This window comes from Phyllobates terribilis, unplaced genomic scaffold (assembly GCF_046119375.1).
Source record: "Phyllobates terribilis strain yellow unplaced genomic scaffold, ASM4611937v1 Scaffold_3__8_contigs__length_932513732, whole genome shotgun sequence".
Taxonomy (NCBI): Eukaryota; Metazoa; Chordata; class Amphibia; order Anura; family Dendrobatidae; genus Phyllobates; species Phyllobates terribilis.
In genome coordinates this window covers 685,303,548-685,320,469 of record NW_027362763.1, presented here as the reverse complement: position 1 = coordinate 685,320,469, position 16,922 = coordinate 685,303,548, and the positions used below count along the sequence as shown (strand labels likewise).

The following is a 16,922-nucleotide window of genomic DNA, read 5'->3' as shown; positions in this document are numbered from 1 at the left end:
GCAGATTGTACAGATGATTTTAAGAGCATATGTGCTCTTTTAAAGCATTTTTTAAGTCTCCTCTCCAAATCACACCACCACATGTGCACTCAACCCCATCCTCACCCCCACACTCATCCCATCCCTAATCCATCTTTTCAACCTATCACTGTCTTCTGGTACTTTCCCTGCTGCCTTCAAACATGCCACAATCGTGCCCATCCTCAAAAAGCCATCCCTCGACCCAACTGCCTTGTCCAGCTACCGCCCCATATCGCTGCTCCCATTTGCCTCCAAACTCCTTGAGCAACACGTTCACGCTGAACTTTCCTCCCACTTCTCATCTAACACTCTCTTCGACAACCGACAATCTGTTTCCGCCCCCACCATTCCACCGAAACTGTCCTTACCAAAATCACCAATGACTTACAGCCAAAGCTAACAGACAATTCTCTGTACTCCTTCTTGACCTGTCCTCTGCTTTCGACACAGTTGACCACTGCCTCCTACTACAGATCCTCTCTTCTTTTGGCGTCAAAGACCTTGCCCTATCCTGGATCTCCTCATACCTTTCTAACCACACATTTAGCGTCTCTCACTCCCACACTACCTCCTCACCCCGCCCCCTCTCTCTGTTGGAGTCCCTCAAGGCTCCTTCCTAGGACCCCTACTCTTCTCAATCTATACCCTTGGCCTGGGACAGCTCATAAAATCGAATGGCTTCCAGTACCATCTGTACGCTGATGACACCCAGATCTATCTCTCTGGCCCAGACGTCACCTCTCTGCTGTCCAGAATCCCAGCATTTTAGCAGCCATATCCTCCTTCTTCTCCTCCCGCTACCTCAAGCTCAATGTGGACAAAACCGAGCTCATCATCTTTCCCCCATCTCGCATATCTTCCCCACCTGATCTTTCTATCACAATAAATGACATCACACTTTCTGCTGTACCGACAATCCGCTGCCTCGGAGTAACCCTCGACTTTGCCCCTGTCCTTCAAACCCCACATCCAAGCTCTCGCCACCTCCTGTCGCCTCCAGCTCAAAAATATTTCCAGAATCCGTCCTTTCCTCAACCCTCAATCTACTAAACTGCTTGTGCATGCCCTCATCTCCCGCCTCGACTATTGCAACATCCTCCTCTGTGGCCTCCCTGCTAACACTCTCGCACCCCTCCAGTCCATCCTCAACTCTGCTGCACGACTTGTTCATCTCTTTCTTCGCTACTCCTCTGCTACTCCCCTTTGCAAATCCCTTCACTGACTCCCAATTCCCCAGCGTATCCAGTTCAAACAACTAACACTGACCTACAAAGCCATCCATAACCTCTCTCCTCCGTACATCTCTGACCTAATCTCCTGATATATTCCCTCACGTAACCTCCGGTCCTCCCAAGACCTCCTTCTCTCCTCCACACTTATCCGTTCCTCACGCAATCGCCTCCAAGATTTCTCCCGAATATCCCCAGTCCTATGGAATTCTGTGCCTCAACACGTCCGATTATCCACCACATCCGGATCCTTCAGACTGAACCTGAAAACCCATCTCTTCAAACAATCTTACAGCCTGCCATGACCTTGCTGCCGGAGCTACTGCAACCCCTCAACCTAAGCCCACAAGGGCAGGGTCCTCTTCCCCCTGTACCAGTCTATCATTGTTAGTGTGTTTACTGTAAGTCTATCTGTATTTTGTATGTAACCCCTTCTCATGTACAGCACCATGGAATCAATGGCGCTATATTAATAAGAATAAGAGCAGTGTGGATGGTTTAGATAGGGGAGGACTTCTGTGGCTGGTGGTTTTTATTTCTGATGTTACATGGTATAATAAAAAATAATCTTTTCCTAACTTTTATTACAGCGAAGCTTTGAGAATGCCAAGCCGAAAGTACAACAATGGAGAAACCGCCATGGGGAAATGGCCGGGGAGCAACCTCTACTATGAAATGCAAATTGTGTCATTCGATTCTTCCAAACAGCTTTATTCTGTGGTGTTTAAGGACGGGACGGATATGGAGCTGAAAGAAAGTGACATCCGGGTGAGAATCTGTTTTACCTTTTTACCTTTTTGTCAGTTCTGCCCAATTACCTGCAAATCTGAACATGAATACATAACAAAGCTGAAAGGTAACTGAAAGCAATTTTTAGTCTGTGAATAAGAAAAAAATTCGGACGAGACTCGTGAAGTCCCATACACACGTTGCTTATCTTTTCCTTGCAGATTTAGATCTTCAAGATGGCAATTCTTTCAGTGTTTTTGCTGCAGATTTCACTCATATTAATGAGCAAGGAAAAATCTGCAGCAAAAACACATGTAAAAATGTGGCAAAAATGCACATTTTAAGCATTGTTTTTCCAGCCTTGCTATGTAGAAATTTCTGCTGCAAATACTGAATGTGTGCACGGACTCTGACTGATATATAGATGTATGTTTTTTTTTTTTTTTTCAATTTTATCTTTCCTGTAAATGGGGCTGGAGTACTAACCCCAGTTACAGTGAAAATTACGACCTCCTTGCTCAATAAGACCTAAATAGGTCTACAGGGACCCAGCAGCTCTTACTCCCTCCTTAGACCTGGGGATCACTTCCTATTACTGTATACACAGCGCTTCTTTGGCACTCTGTATATAGCGGCAGAGACTAATAAACAGTCTGTGCTGTGCCTTTGCTATGGGTAGCTTGGATGTGTCTAACGGCCAGCACCCTGCTGCTACGATTGCCTGCAGCTGCTAATGTTGCCCTTTTGTTTTCTCTTATTTTATTTAATTATTGAGTACTTTGTGTTCTTACCACAGTCCTTGAATGTTTTCCGAGGTTCGGCGTCTCCTTCAAGAAGAAGAAGTAGAAGCAGAAGCAGGACAAGGTCTCACTCACCTGGTCGCTCTCCAGGACGTCCACCAAAGTCTGCTAAGAAATCCTCACCGGCTGTCAGAGATAGCCGGAAGGGGGACTATCTAAAGGTTCACCTTACTCCACTGGTAAAAAAAAAAAATTCTCTTTTTTTTTATTTTATTTTTTTTTATTATAACATATTCCTTCTGTTTTGTTATTAGTGTGTAATTATGACATGAAATATCCAGTTCTCAGGCCAGGACTGATTGACATATGGACTTTTTCTGGATCATTCATGTGTTTTCGCAGCAAAAATCTGTAGGAAAGGAGCCTGGTTAGAAAGTTATTAAACTTATACGTTGTTTAATTAGCTACATAGGTTGAAAAAAAGACCTAGGTCCACAATTTCCCTACTTTATATAGTTGATGACTAGTTGGTAAAGAGTCCTGGAAAATTCTGTTTGTGTCAATTTATGCCCAGTTCCAATAGTTCATCGTTTCAGGTTGAAGGAAGACACAAGTCCATAGTATTCAACTTATAATCAAACATGTTGCTCTAGAGGAAGGCAAAAACCCTGGGAGACCGATAGCAATTACCCCACATTAGGGAAAAAGAAAAACTCCTTCCCAACTCCACATGTGGCAATCAGACAAGTTACCTGGATCAACGTCCATCGCAGAATCTAGCGCCCATAACTTGTAATATTATATTTCTCAGGAAAGACATCCAGACCCTCTTTGAATTTTTGTTTATTCAGTCAACTATTACAATATAAAGTGGCAGAAAGCCCCACAGTCTCACTGCTCTTACAGTAAAGAGTCTCTACCTGTGATGATAGAGATGCCCCCCAATGTATAACAAGTCTGTCTCCTGGTGTACTATCTGCACTTGGGCAACTTTTAAACACCTCTTACACATTTCTTCTTTAGAAGCTGGAAGACTTTAATATTGTAACAAGAAACGGTGAAAATATCGAAGCAAGAAACCTCAAGATGCACGAAGAGCTGTCAGTCCTTCAGGCTGAGGAAGAGGTGAGATTTCATCGACTAGTGAGCGGGTGTCTTATTCACAGCGCTGCACGTATGTTGATAGTTTAGTGCTCGTTCACACATACTTCAGCCGGGTCCTGCAAAGTTGATATAATGTTAGTTCATAGGCTTCTAACAACCCTCCATTCACTAGTCGTGCTGCAGATATTCCCATCTTATCATGCCCTCTCTAAGAAATGCTGCAGGTTTTAATCCATTGCAATGAATGAAACGCATTCATCTTTAATTGCAGAATTGACTTTTAATTTTTTTTTTTGTGAATTTTTTTTATTTAGCCTTTTTAAAAAGGATTATCCAGGTCTGAGGGCAAAGTTTAGAGACTTCTGAATATGGTGACTGTGTGCGATGCGCACACAGTCCTGATTCCTTGCCACTGTCGCTGCAAGCAGATACATGAGTATGCATGCCGACTAGACGTGTTCAGCTTTTCTCAAGTCACTTCTATTGAAAGAAGTCTGAAGAGGCTAGTCGGGATGTGACTTCATGTATGTAAATATCATACGTGCGTTCATGCATCTGCTCATCGGGGAATCATGATAGTGTGTGCACTGCGCGCAGTCTCGATTGATAAGTCAGTGACCCTTTTTAAAGGTCCAGGCTGTTATCTATCCACTGATCCAATTCAGTGGTCACTTAATTCGCTTTTCAGTTCTGTTTGTTTTTTATCAAATGTGTTTATAAATTGTCGACATCAGCTAGCGTCATTGATTATTTGCTGACCTCTTCCTTAACGATGATTGTTTTTCTGTTTTATTTAATTTGAGGTTCTTGTAGTTATTAAGCACCCACACTATTCTAACTTGTATTCGTTTTTTATTTGCAGGTAGAAATGGAAGAAATGCAAGTAAAAAATGAAAAAGTTTTGCACTACGTCCAAAGAAAGGAATATTTTGCAGACTTCGAAAAAAAAGCCAATCATAAAGAGTTTATACCGACAGCGGGCATCACTGAGAAGATTGTGCCCGTTGAGAAGCCAGTGGTAGAATTTGGAGGAGCTGTAGGTGAGACGCTGGTTTTCTTTCACGTATTTCCTTCCGGTTAGATTTTCTGTTCACTTTAATCAAGTAAAAATATTAAAGTATGTAAAGCAGTGAAATAGAAAAACTACAATTTGTCCTTTCAGGGAAAAGAGAAAAAAAGGTTTCTGTACTTAAAGGGGTTGAACATTACTTTAGGAGTCACTTTCATGTGAACTTACTGCCATAGATGAACTTTACTAAATACCCTTCTTTTCCAAATCCATCTGAGTTTAGATTTGCTGTCATTGCACATCTGTGTTGGCTGAAAGCACTCGGGTCCTGGTAATCTAGCTGACGTTCTGTTGTTTAGGTGCGGCTCTCATGATGCTCTCCATGCCCCCTGTCCTGTATTATCTTGTGTACATGAGCGGCCAGGAGGAGGACGCCGCTCTCAGGAGCTTCTACCCTCCCTGGACATTCAGCGACTTGTGGGACTCCACCGTGTTCGGATATTTTTCACTTTGGATGCTTCTTCTTGCGCTCCTCTACCTTTTTCCCATCGGAACGGTAATTTTCTAATGTTGTGTTTTTTATATTTTATATAAATGATACCGTAATTATAATGACAGAAAATGGCAGCCCGGCTCTTCCATCACTATCTTTGTGACATTTTTGCAGTCTCTAAAACCTTTAAAGCTACGTTCTTTAGAATCCATTAGCAATTGGTTCACAATTTTATTATATTTACTTGCAACTTAATCCGTCATCAATAACAAATATTGGATATCATTTTAACTTGGATGGAAACTCTCTTTAACATTGCATCCATGCAAAGTAGGGACGTGAATCTTCAGCCATTTCTCTCTCACATCAGTCTGATTATTCTGCAGAATCCTAAATAAAAATATATATTTGCCCCTGACATGGGGGCTCAATGTGTAAACTAACATGGGGATTGGGGTCTTCATGTTTTATGTCTGCTGCACAATGTGCTGCTATAGCTCCGTATACAGGCCTGGAAATCGTAGCAGAATGAAAAAAATGTATGAATATATATACTTTTTTTTTTATTTAGATTTCTCATGGTGTTCTTCTTGCAAATGGGAAGAGGCTGAGTTACAGGACCAATGGTACGTTTTAATGTCTGATCTGAAAGTAAAAATAGTTTTAATTTTTCAGAAGTAGTTTATTAAATTAAATCCAAGTTCTAATGAGCTGGTGTGGTTTTTTTTCCTTATTATTTTTCATAAATGAGACGGAGTTGCATTTTTTTTGTCTGTTTTATCCAAATGCAATCTATCCTGTTTTTTTCACTTCCAGGCCTTTTTTCACTGTTCCTGATTGGACTTCTAGCAGCGGGGCTGAGATACCAGAGGATAAACCTTCTTTACGTATATGATCACCTTCTTCAGTTTGTCTCCTCGGCCGCTCTCCTCTCTGTCATCCTAAGTGTGTTTGTGTTTGTACGCTCGAGAAGAGCCGCACCGGAAGAACTCTCTGAGGCAGGGAAGTCCGGTAGGTGTTCATTTATTCACTACTTGAATTACTTCATTTTCTAATGAAAGTCCAATAATCTGCCCCGTCATACACAGTCATTTCTCCATAAGAAGCAATTTAGGATAGCAAAATCATCGAAATGTGATTGTTTTCATTTTGTATATTGAATTTTGTTTTTACCATTACTTAGTGTTACATTAGCATTTTAAATCTATTTTGCAGGGAATTTCATCTACACGTTTTTTATGGGTAGAGAGTTGAACCCTCACATTGGCAAGTTTGACCTGAAATATTTCAGCGCCATTCATGCAGCATTGATCGGCTGGGTAAGGTTTTGCTTCCATTTTGATCCTTTATAATGATGTGTGTAAAATCATCGCAAAGTGCACATTTGTGCCTACAGACGGACCTATACATTGATGAGGTCTATGTCATACACGTCAGACAGTGGTCATGGTCTTTGACACGCGCGATGGCATCTGTCTGCCCCACTTTCCTATACAGTTAATGCAATGTTCACTTGGATGTCGTGCTTTTTTTTTAAGTTGTAAGAAAATGCAGAATAAAACTCACTTTCTTATGTATTTGTACTATCCGTTGTTTTCAATGCCCTTCTTTTCCTTGTAGGAATCAGTCTTCCAGCTTACTGATAAAGGGTTTTCCTGGGGTCACTGACTTCTGTATTGGGTCCTGCCAGGGTGTGTGAATGGCAGGCAGATTTTTTTTGCACCTGCTCTATTCTTTAGAATAAAATGAACGCACCATACCGACACATCGCTTGTTCTCTATTGTAAAGGTTCGCTGCTCCGCAGACCCCTTTTTAAGCTTATCCCTGTATAAACATGGAGGTACTGGTAATACAAGTGGCAAATCCCGCTTGTAGGTCTCTGACACGGGATGCCATGGCGCTGTGTACACTCACATTTTCTGATTTTCGCCACCTCCAGGTTTTCATCAATTTCATACTGCTCTTGGCCGAGATGAAGACTCAGGAGCTTGAGATCCCATCACCATCAATGATCTTGGTTAACACGTTCCAGCTTCTCTATGTTCTTCACGCTCTTTGGAATCAGGTAATTGGTCTTATCTCATTTATCGCAGTCGCTCTGTACAAAGTAGTAAATCAGTAACTATCTGCGAAGATATACTTGCCGTTATGAGTTTTGGCCACTTTTACACTTCAGGTTTTCTTCATTCGTCTGCTGTTAATTTTAAAGACGTACAACTCACGTTTCCATAGACGTTAATTGGGCCGATCACAACGTTTCTTTAAAGGGGTATTCCCATCTCCAAAATCCTATCAGAATGTGTAATAATAAACACGTGTCAACAGCATTTTTGGTGCCAAAGATATTTCAAGGAATTTAGGGTAACTTTGGGGTGCTGATTCTGAATGTCATCAGTTTTGCCAGATTGGCTCTAGTTCTTGATATTTTCTGTAAAATGTGTAAAAAAAAAAAAAAAAAAAAAACGTAATTTGCTACACGCACATTAACTTTATTGATATTGTCATGAATACTATAAATTAAACAAAGTAAATGTTGATTATAGTTTATTTTAACTAGTTTTAGAAAGTAATCTTCAAAAATGAACAAGACATGAAAGATAGGAGACATTTAATCTCTGGAAAAGCGCTTTTTATATGATTTTCTTCTATGTGAGCTTTTTGGGCAGTCACGCTGTAGATTCCAGCAGTAATCAGCCATCATATGTCTGTCCCATCTGCCTTGGTACCTTTCCTCCATCACCATAATATCCTGATGAAATCTCTCCCCTTGTTCTTCGCTAAAATCTCCAAGATTTTCTGGAAATCTGTCCAAGTGACTGTGAAGATAATGCAATTTAATGCTCATGTGTACACCCAGATTTCTAAATCTCAATAGCATGTTTTGTACCAGTTCTTCATAATGGTCTGCCTTTTTATTTCCCAAGAAGTTCTTCACTACCAACACAAAACTACACCATGCAGCAGCTTCCATGTCATTCATTTCCTTAGGAAAATTTGAATCTTTAATGAGTTTCCGAATTTGAGGACCATCAAAGATTCCTGCCTTCAGTTTTTCGCTACTAAGACCAGGGAAAGATCTGCAGATGTACATGAAGCAATTACCATCTTTGTCTAATGCCTTGACGAACTGCTTCATTAATCCTAACTTTATGTGAAGTGGTGGTAGAATGATTTTTTTCCCTGTCCACCAAAGGTTAGTTCACTATGTTTGATGCTCCTACTGTCAAGGTGTCCCTTGGAGGCCAATTCACTTTCTCCCAGTGCTGATGTTTTGCTCTACTATCCCACATGCAGATGAAGCAAGGATACTTTGTGTATCCACTTTGCGGTCCAAGTAAAAAGTTGACCATTTTTAAATCAACACATATCAGCCACGAATGTTCATGGTAGCACAGTTTCTCCAAGACCATTTTGACATGTTTGCATTGTTCTACATAGTTGAGTGAGCTACTGGAAGAGATGCACACTGATTGCCATTGTTCAACAAAACACATTTCAAACTCCTTTTAGAACTATCTATGAAAAGCCTCCAGTCTTCAGGACGATATACTTGTAAACCCATTTGCAGCATCAGGCCAGGAATATCCTTACAATATACAAGTAGGTCATCTTCACAGAAAAATTGAAGAAGTGCTTCTTCTCTGGTCCTGTAAGATGTAATTTTAGTTCCAGGCGTCAGACAATTTTTCTCACTTAGCCTGGAAGCTAAAAGTTCGGATGCACTTTTTGAGAGGTTGAGGTCTCTTATTAGATCGTTGAGCTCTCCTTGGGTAAATTGCGTAGGTGTTCTGAAACTTCCTTCATATTCTGGTTCACTTCCAGAACTAATGCTTAGCTCCATACCCTGCATTTCATCATCATCATCAGGTGGGGGAAGGTCAGGTAACATGGTAAACACAGGTACAGGCACATCTTCACAATGAGGGACAGGCCTTCTTACAGATTCCATGTTAGGATACTCCCATTTTTGTTTCTTATGCTTATTGAATCCTTGCACTTGAACTGCACAGAAATAACAGTCATCATGATGATTTTTTTGCTCTCTCCACACCATTGGAACACCAAATTTGAAGCTTTTTCTTTGTCCTTTGCTCCATTTTCGTAATAATTTGATACATGCTTTGCACACTATGTGTGGTGCCCAAAACTTGTCTTGGTCCCCAAGCATAACCCCAAAATAGGCCAAATACACTTTTTTTACGAAGTCTGTTATGTTTCTTCTATGTTTTGGCAGTGTATATTCACCACAAATGTAACAGAATGAGTCTGGATCGTTAAGGCAACTTCTTCTTGATGAGTTCATGCTTTTCACTGGAAATCAGACAACAACATAAAGTTAGTATAAAAATCAAGCTATGAACAAACTTCTAGAACACTAATTAACACAAAACTATATTGAGAACTGCTCCGTTCAAGTACTAATCTAAAGAAATTAATGAGATGACGCGTCGCATTTACCAACACGTGCTATAAATAAGATACCAAAAATCTTAAAAACTAGAGCCAATCTGGCAAAACTGATTGCATATCCAGAATCAGCACCCCAAAAATACCCCAAATTCATTAAAATATCTTTGGCACCAGAAAAAAAATATTTTTTTGTTGACCTGTGTAATATTAGTAAATACCTCCAATTAGAAATGTAGTATAGTTCTGATTAGCCATGTTGCTTACCCCATGTGCAGGGCAATGCAATAGTGATTGTAACCGTGGATACCTAACAGCAGTTAACGGTCACTGTATAAGTGGTCATAACTGGATACCAAAGCTACTGCAATGCCCTTCTCAGTAGTAGCAGTAGCTTACGTATCCTTGGTTATAACTACTCATATAGTGACAGTTAGTGGTTGTAACCATGGATACCCAAGCTACTGCAATGCCCTTCACCTGGGGTAAGTGACATAGTGAATCAGAAGAACTATACTACATTTCTAATTGGAGGTATTTGGTAATATTATTATTACACCTACTACATATTGGGATAGGAACTTTGAGATGGAAATACCTCTTTAATGAATCTGCCTGATCTGAGAAACTGCACGGGGGGGGGGCGGGGGGAGTGGTTTTTTAATTTATCCTTTTTTTGTTTGTTTTTTGTGGACCGACATGGTTGTGTGAATAAGGCCTTGAAAAGATATTCTGATCTGTATAAAGCTGTGGTGCATTACTGGGCTGTGCGTGCACTCAGATTACGGATATCTCATACACCGGGCTTCCGATTGATGCGGCGCTCCTTGTGCAGTGAATTGTTGCTTGCATAGAGCCGTGCTGTAACCCTCTGCACTGCGGGGCCGGGCGGCACTTTATTTTTAATTTCCTTTGTTGTAAAGCAGAATTGTAGGGTTTCCCTCACTGTGCGCGGCTCATCAGATGTTGCCGGATCCCATTATTGCTCCGATCTGTTCTCTCTTTAGGAGGGCATGCTGACCTCTCTGGACATTGCCCATGACGGCTTCGGCTTTATGCTGGCGTTCGGTAATCTGGTCTGGGTCCCATTTGCTTACACCTTACAAGCAGCGTACCTGGTTGGGCATCCCGTGGAGATTTCCCGGACCGTTCTTGGAGCTATTGTAGCGTTGAACAGTAAGTTTGAAACTTCTCCGGACTTTTCTTCTGTATACACTGAACTCTTTATTTTATGGGTCTTATGTAGTGTTGAGCGAGTATGTTCTATTAACCCTTTCGGCGAGTATGCTCGGGCCGAGCTCCGAGTAGTTACAGCTGCTCGGTGATATGGTTGAATCGCTCCCGTGTGCATGATTTGCAACTGTTTGACAGCTTTATTACATGGGAGGAATGTGTAAGAAATAGATATTCCTCCCATGTAATAAAGCTGTCAAACAGTTGCAAATCATGCACACGGGAGCGATTCAACCATATCACCGAGCAGCTGTAACTACTCGGAGCTCGGCCCGAGCATACTCTGACAGAACATACTCACTCGCTCAACCCTAGTCTTATGATCAAATCAAACTGCCTATTATAAATGTCAGTTCTAAAAAGTATGTGGGCTATGTACAAGTAATGGACCGTCCTGCATCATAGAGAAACGGCCCTCATTATATATACAGGTTCCCTATATTTACCTGTATACTGACTAGTGTTCGTCCACTGCGTAGCATTGCACCAGTGTTGTGGGTCAGACTGCACAGAATCTCATCCACATGTTGCAGAGGAAATCTATCGGAAATGGACCTTTACCGTATGTGAAATCCACAGCATAGAAATGTATGCGGCCTAGGTCACCCTTGGCAGTGCAAACTGAAATTCGCTGTAAATCTGCAGCAAATGGTTTGGTGTGGATTTTGCTGATCAGCATCTCTGACCCGTGTGGATGTTCCCTAAAGGACTAATGGTTCAAATAAGACTTTATCCATACACAGCTGGTATGACTGTGTCATTACTACTATAGGGAGAAAATGATTCATAAAAATTTACTACACATATACTTATATAGTAGAGGAAGTCTGACAGATATGGGATAGATATATATATATATATATATATATATATATATATATATATATATATATATATATATATATATATATATATATATATATATATATATATATATATATATATATATATATATATATATATATATATATATATATATATATATATATATATATATATATATTGTGTATATATGTATGTATGTGTCAACTTATTACATATATTAAATTCCATCATGGGGATTGCCCACCTGGGACCAAAAATATGGAGGAATCATCATGCAAAAACATGAAACAGAGGGAGTGAGCGGAAGCTCCAAAATTGATGATCCATAATAATTATATATAAAAGTATAAATTTTATTAGAACATTACAATTAGGGTGAGTAAACATATTAAATCACACTGTATTAAAATGTTGCACACAGTGGAGAAGAAAAATTCACAAGCAATAAAGTAGTCATGGCATATATAATACAATATTCATGTTGGGGTAATCTTGACATGGTAGGTATTCATAGCATAGTAAGTATAAGCATTAATATAGCGAGCTCACTTAAGCCTTATAAGTATATATACACCATTATAACAGTCGACCTATGCACAGGTAGATACCCCCATATGAATCAGAATTACCTCTAGTAACTACCACGTGCGCACCTCCCCAACATATGCTTATATAGATAGATAGATATCTCTATCACATTGCATTTGCATAGCCTGATCTACAATGATATATTCCTCTTATTTTTTTTCTTCTCTTGAATAAATACTTTTTGTCCATTTCGTAGGTTTATGTTCATGTCTCGTAGTTGATGTGTTTTCTTTTTTAAAGCTCTTGGCTACATCATCTTCCAAAATGCAAACAAGCAGAAGAATACCTATAGAAAAAATCCACAAGACCCCAGAGTTTCTTGTAAGTAAACCCCCCTGTCACAAAGTACGGAAATCCCTGTTTAGTTTTTTTTTTTTTTTTTTGCAGTTCTACTCATTGAATTTTTTGTGTCTACAGATCTGAAGAGCATCCCGACGTCGTGTGGCCCTCAGCTCCTCGTCTCTGGCTGGTGGGGATTTGTCCGACATCCAAACTATTTAGGTGATATTATCATGGCCTGGGCCTGGTGTCTGCCTTGTGGTAAGTATTGGGGGGGGTCTCGGATAATCCTTACAAAGAACCTAAATGTGACAGTCACCATCTAGTCTCCAGTGTCATTTTAGCAAGGAGACATTTTCTGCATTTCTGAATTTATTTGTAATAAGACAGTTATTTCGCTGTTTAATGTCGTCCCCCCCCCCCCCTTTTTTTCTAGGTTTCAATTCTGTTTTGCCCTATTTCTATGGCTTCTTCCTGACTTCTCTTCTCCTTCACCGAGTGAGCAGAGTCGAGCACCTGTGCAGACTGAAGTACGGTCGCGATTGGGACAAGTACTGCCATCTAGTGCCGTATCGTCTGCTCCCATATGTTTACTAGAAAGTCCAATGTTTATGCTAAATTTATATGTATATTGAGGTTTTTATTGCTGAAGCCATTTTGTAAATGTTTGATCATGTGTATATGATGTCTTTTACTGTTTTTTTTTAGTTTTTTTTATTGGTTTTTATGCACATTGAAGTTGATGTTGAAGCTTTACAGTTGTGTCCTATTTTGCTGCTTGTACATTTGCTTACGTGTCATAATTTGTGCTCTATAAGAGATGAGCCTGGTAGGGAAGACCCTCAAAAACTTTGTTGCAAACAAAAGATTTAGATCGTGTGACCGTGGCCTAACAGGGGTCAATAAACATGAGTATTTGGTCAGTATTTTACATCCGTATTTGTAAGCCAAAATCAGGAGTGGAACAATCAGAGGGAGATTCTAATAGAAACACGTCACCACTTCTGTATTTCTCACCCACTCCTGGTTTTGGCTAATAAATAATGATGTAAAATACTGACCAAATATTGAATGTGCGAACATGGCCTTAGTTGTGTGTCTGGTATAGGTAAATACGTAGCTTGAATTTGAAGGGGTTGTCCCTTTTCAGTTATATTTGGTCACTGAGCGCCGTAGGATTAACAAAAAAAAAAGCTGAGCTCATTGGCTGCAGTGTTGTCTATGTGACCTCAGCCCATCGGTGACATCAGCAGCTCTGCCAGTGCAGATGAAAGTCCCGCTCAGAGCTGATGTTTCTTTAGTCTTTTTTTTTTTTTTTTTCCTTCTTTAAAATATGTATATATCCTAAGACACAAGCTCCTGATCTCTTCTGGGAAAAAAATGCTTTCTCGCTCGCACACAATGTAATTTTATTCAGAAGAATAATTTAGTATGGGCGTCCTGTTAAGGAATAGTGTGTAATATATGTACATAGTGACTCGTGCACAATCATTATCTCTATCCCTCCTGTGTCAGTAAGCTGCTCCGTATCGGGATGTGTAACATTGCCGGCTTATAAAATGAGCGATTTCCATTCACCGTGTGACCATTTGTCCTGCGTGCAGCATGAGTCTGTCATTGGAAACCACTAACTGCAACTATCAGGGCACAATACGACGTACGCGAGTCAGGTGTCACCGCACTGTCTACACACAGGATGCAGATTTAATGCAAAAGGTGCAACCTGTGGATAAATATCTGCGGTGTGTGCATACGACAGGAACGGACACGTGCCCTCCGCAGCTTCTGTTCAGCAGGTTTACACTATAGGCTTTGATTTTATTGTGTCGCTAGGTTTTTATTTTATTTTATTTTTTTTAATTTATTTTTTTTATATAGCCCAGATCCAGTTGCGTCCGACCCCTGCCCGAATGTCGGCATTTCAGAGGATTATTTTCCTCTAATATTCCTTCCTGCGTATATAGGCTATTCACACTTCTATCCGCACAAAACTCTCATCATTCCATGCCAAAAAGAATATCCTGTTCTCGGCAGCACATCACTTTTCTTGTATCTGCTGGCCGGCATAGAGAGATAGGACAGGAGTGTTTCTCCAATTACCAGCCCGTGTAAATGGCCCTTACTCATTTTTTGAGATGTAGCACTGTCCTCTTTTTATTTTTTTAATAAAGCACAGCTAAGATTTAAATACTGTAATTGCCAGAAGCTGTGAGTTTATAGAATTATTTTTTAATGCAATTTTTCTTTTGTAAAATGTGTGTTTTTAAGCTTTAAATCCTGTGGAATTGGCCCTGAACGCTCCGGACTATATCACTGCCGACCAGTTATAGTATTGGCCTCCTTGTCCGATGTGACAGATGAACCCTGTGGATAATTATTCTGTTGTGGCCGTACGTGGCGGACAATCCTGACGTCTTTATGAGCCTCTGTCAAGTTGTTCAGGCTAAAAAAAATTACCACGTTTGTGAGGAGCTGAAGCGTATTGTATATTCACCCAAAGGCCTCGTACAGAAGGAACAATTGGACTCTTGTGATCAGTGACCTTCCATAATTTGTCCATCTCTGGACTTTATTCTGCACCGTCGGCTTAGTCTGTGCAGTTTGGAGTAAGTCCAGGGTCTTCCCATTTCTGGCCTATCGATAGGATATGTCATGAATATCCTGGACAGATCCCACCACCCATCTTTCTCCTGTCGGTGTTGGGACGCCACCATATACCGCTATCTGTTGTCTTATCTCTCCAGGAGGGCGTACATCTAATGCTGTGTGACTGGCATTACGTGTACTTATTTTAGATAGATTAAAAAAATACTAATAATAATTCTCAGGTTGTTGGGTTTTTATTTTTTGCTTTTCCACTTTTGCTCATTTTCGAAATTGTCTAACTTGAAGACGGGACCTTTTCCCATATAAACCAAATATATGTTTATATACAAAAAAGGGAAAGAAAGTCAGCTCACCCACTATCAGATGCCAAAGACGCAGCAAGAGATCCGGAGAAGAAAAATCCAGCGGAATTGACTTCTAAAATTGTTATTTTTATTGGAGAAAATATAGATATAAAGAAAAGGAAAAAATTCCAAGAGACAATTTAAGTGTTTACTACAAGAAAAATGCTCAGAAACAGACTCTTTTCAGAAAAACCATCCTTAATCCTTGTCAGTGCATACCACAAGTATATATTTAGTGTCTTTTTTTATGTTATATATATTTTATGTTTATATTGCTTGTTATCCTGATTCTTTGGTTAGTGACTATCACGTGTACACAAGGATATGACGTGAAACGCTGAGATCTCGTGGTATGCACTGACGAGGATTAAGGAAGGTTTTTCCGAAACGTGTCTGTTACTGAGTATTTTTCTGGTAGTTCACACTTAATTGTCTCTTGGAAATATATATTATATTCTCAATAAAAATAATTTTAGAAGACCATTAAGCTGGATTTTTCTTCTCCAAATATATGTTTATATGGTTCAGGTCCTATACTGCCCCCGATTGGGCGCCATCAGGCTAGTTTTTCTCTTGGACATTTTGCCTAAATGAGTCCAAAAATATGTAAAAAAAAAAATAAATTCAGATGCTACTTTTTTTTTTTTTTTAGCAGACTGAAATGAATAAATATGGAGTAGACTGCTTCTGGTCTGTACAAGGTTGTACCTGATGAAGGCTGTGTATATGTATTACCCTGGTTCTGTATAGGTACCTGTGCCGGCGATGGTGTATAGCACGGTCTTTGCTTCAACGGCTTCATGTGTCATATAAATGACTGTACGACCAGCGATGGCCAGGACCTCGGGTCTTAATTTGCACTGCTTATATACACATGTAAGATGTATATAGTTTTGTTTTTATAAGTTTCATGTAAATGTGTAATAAAAAGTTCTGCAACTTTCTGATCTATTCTCGTGTGTTTTGGTGTTCACACCACTAGATGTCCTATAGACAGATATACATTATGTCCTCTTTTGGGGATAGAAAAAAAATCAGCATATATCCCCTAAGGCTGCGTGCCCACTATGCGTTTTTCAAGCATTTTTTGCCATGGAATTTCCACAGCGAAAATGCTTGGTAATACGTGCCCCATGTTTCCCAATGATAATCTGCATGTGCTGTGCAAATTTCCACTGCGGATTATCATTGAGAAATACACAGCATGTCCATTAATTTTGCGGACACGCAGCGTAATTGCCGCCATTGACTTGCATTGAATCACTTAATATCCGGATGACTACATGTGCTCATGCGGATATTAAGCAGGAGAC

General features: G+C 40.0%; 1 protein-coding gene across 2 annotated transcripts in view; it reads left to right on the top strand.

Moving 5' to 3' along the window:
* The window catches only part of LBR (lamin B receptor), a 45,962-nt gene extending 29,699 nt beyond the window's left edge, over positions 1-16,263 (top strand). For both annotated transcript variants that reach the window (XM_073671869.1, XM_073671870.1), the window contains 13 exons: positions 1,841-2,018; positions 2,776-2,958; positions 3,743-3,844; positions 4,686-4,863; positions 5,192-5,388; positions 5,897-5,951; positions 6,142-6,336; positions 6,541-6,644; positions 7,266-7,391; positions 10,741-10,909; positions 12,620-12,700; positions 12,797-12,919; positions 13,095-16,263. In XM_073671869.1, coding sequence (XP_073527970.1) covers positions 1,841-2,018; positions 2,776-2,958; positions 3,743-3,844; positions 4,686-4,863; positions 5,192-5,388; positions 5,897-5,951; positions 6,142-6,336; positions 6,541-6,644; positions 7,266-7,391; positions 10,741-10,909; positions 12,620-12,700; positions 12,797-12,919; positions 13,095-13,255 — 1,852 coding nt within the window. In that variant the 3' untranslated portion in view covers positions 13,256-16,263. The remainder of the gene's footprint in view (positions 1-1,840; positions 2,019-2,775; positions 2,959-3,742; positions 3,845-4,685; positions 4,864-5,191; positions 5,389-5,896; positions 5,952-6,141; positions 6,337-6,540; positions 6,645-7,265; positions 7,392-10,740; positions 10,910-12,619; positions 12,701-12,796; positions 12,920-13,094) is intronic.
* The last annotated feature ends 659 nt before the right edge of the window (positions 16,264-16,922 follow it).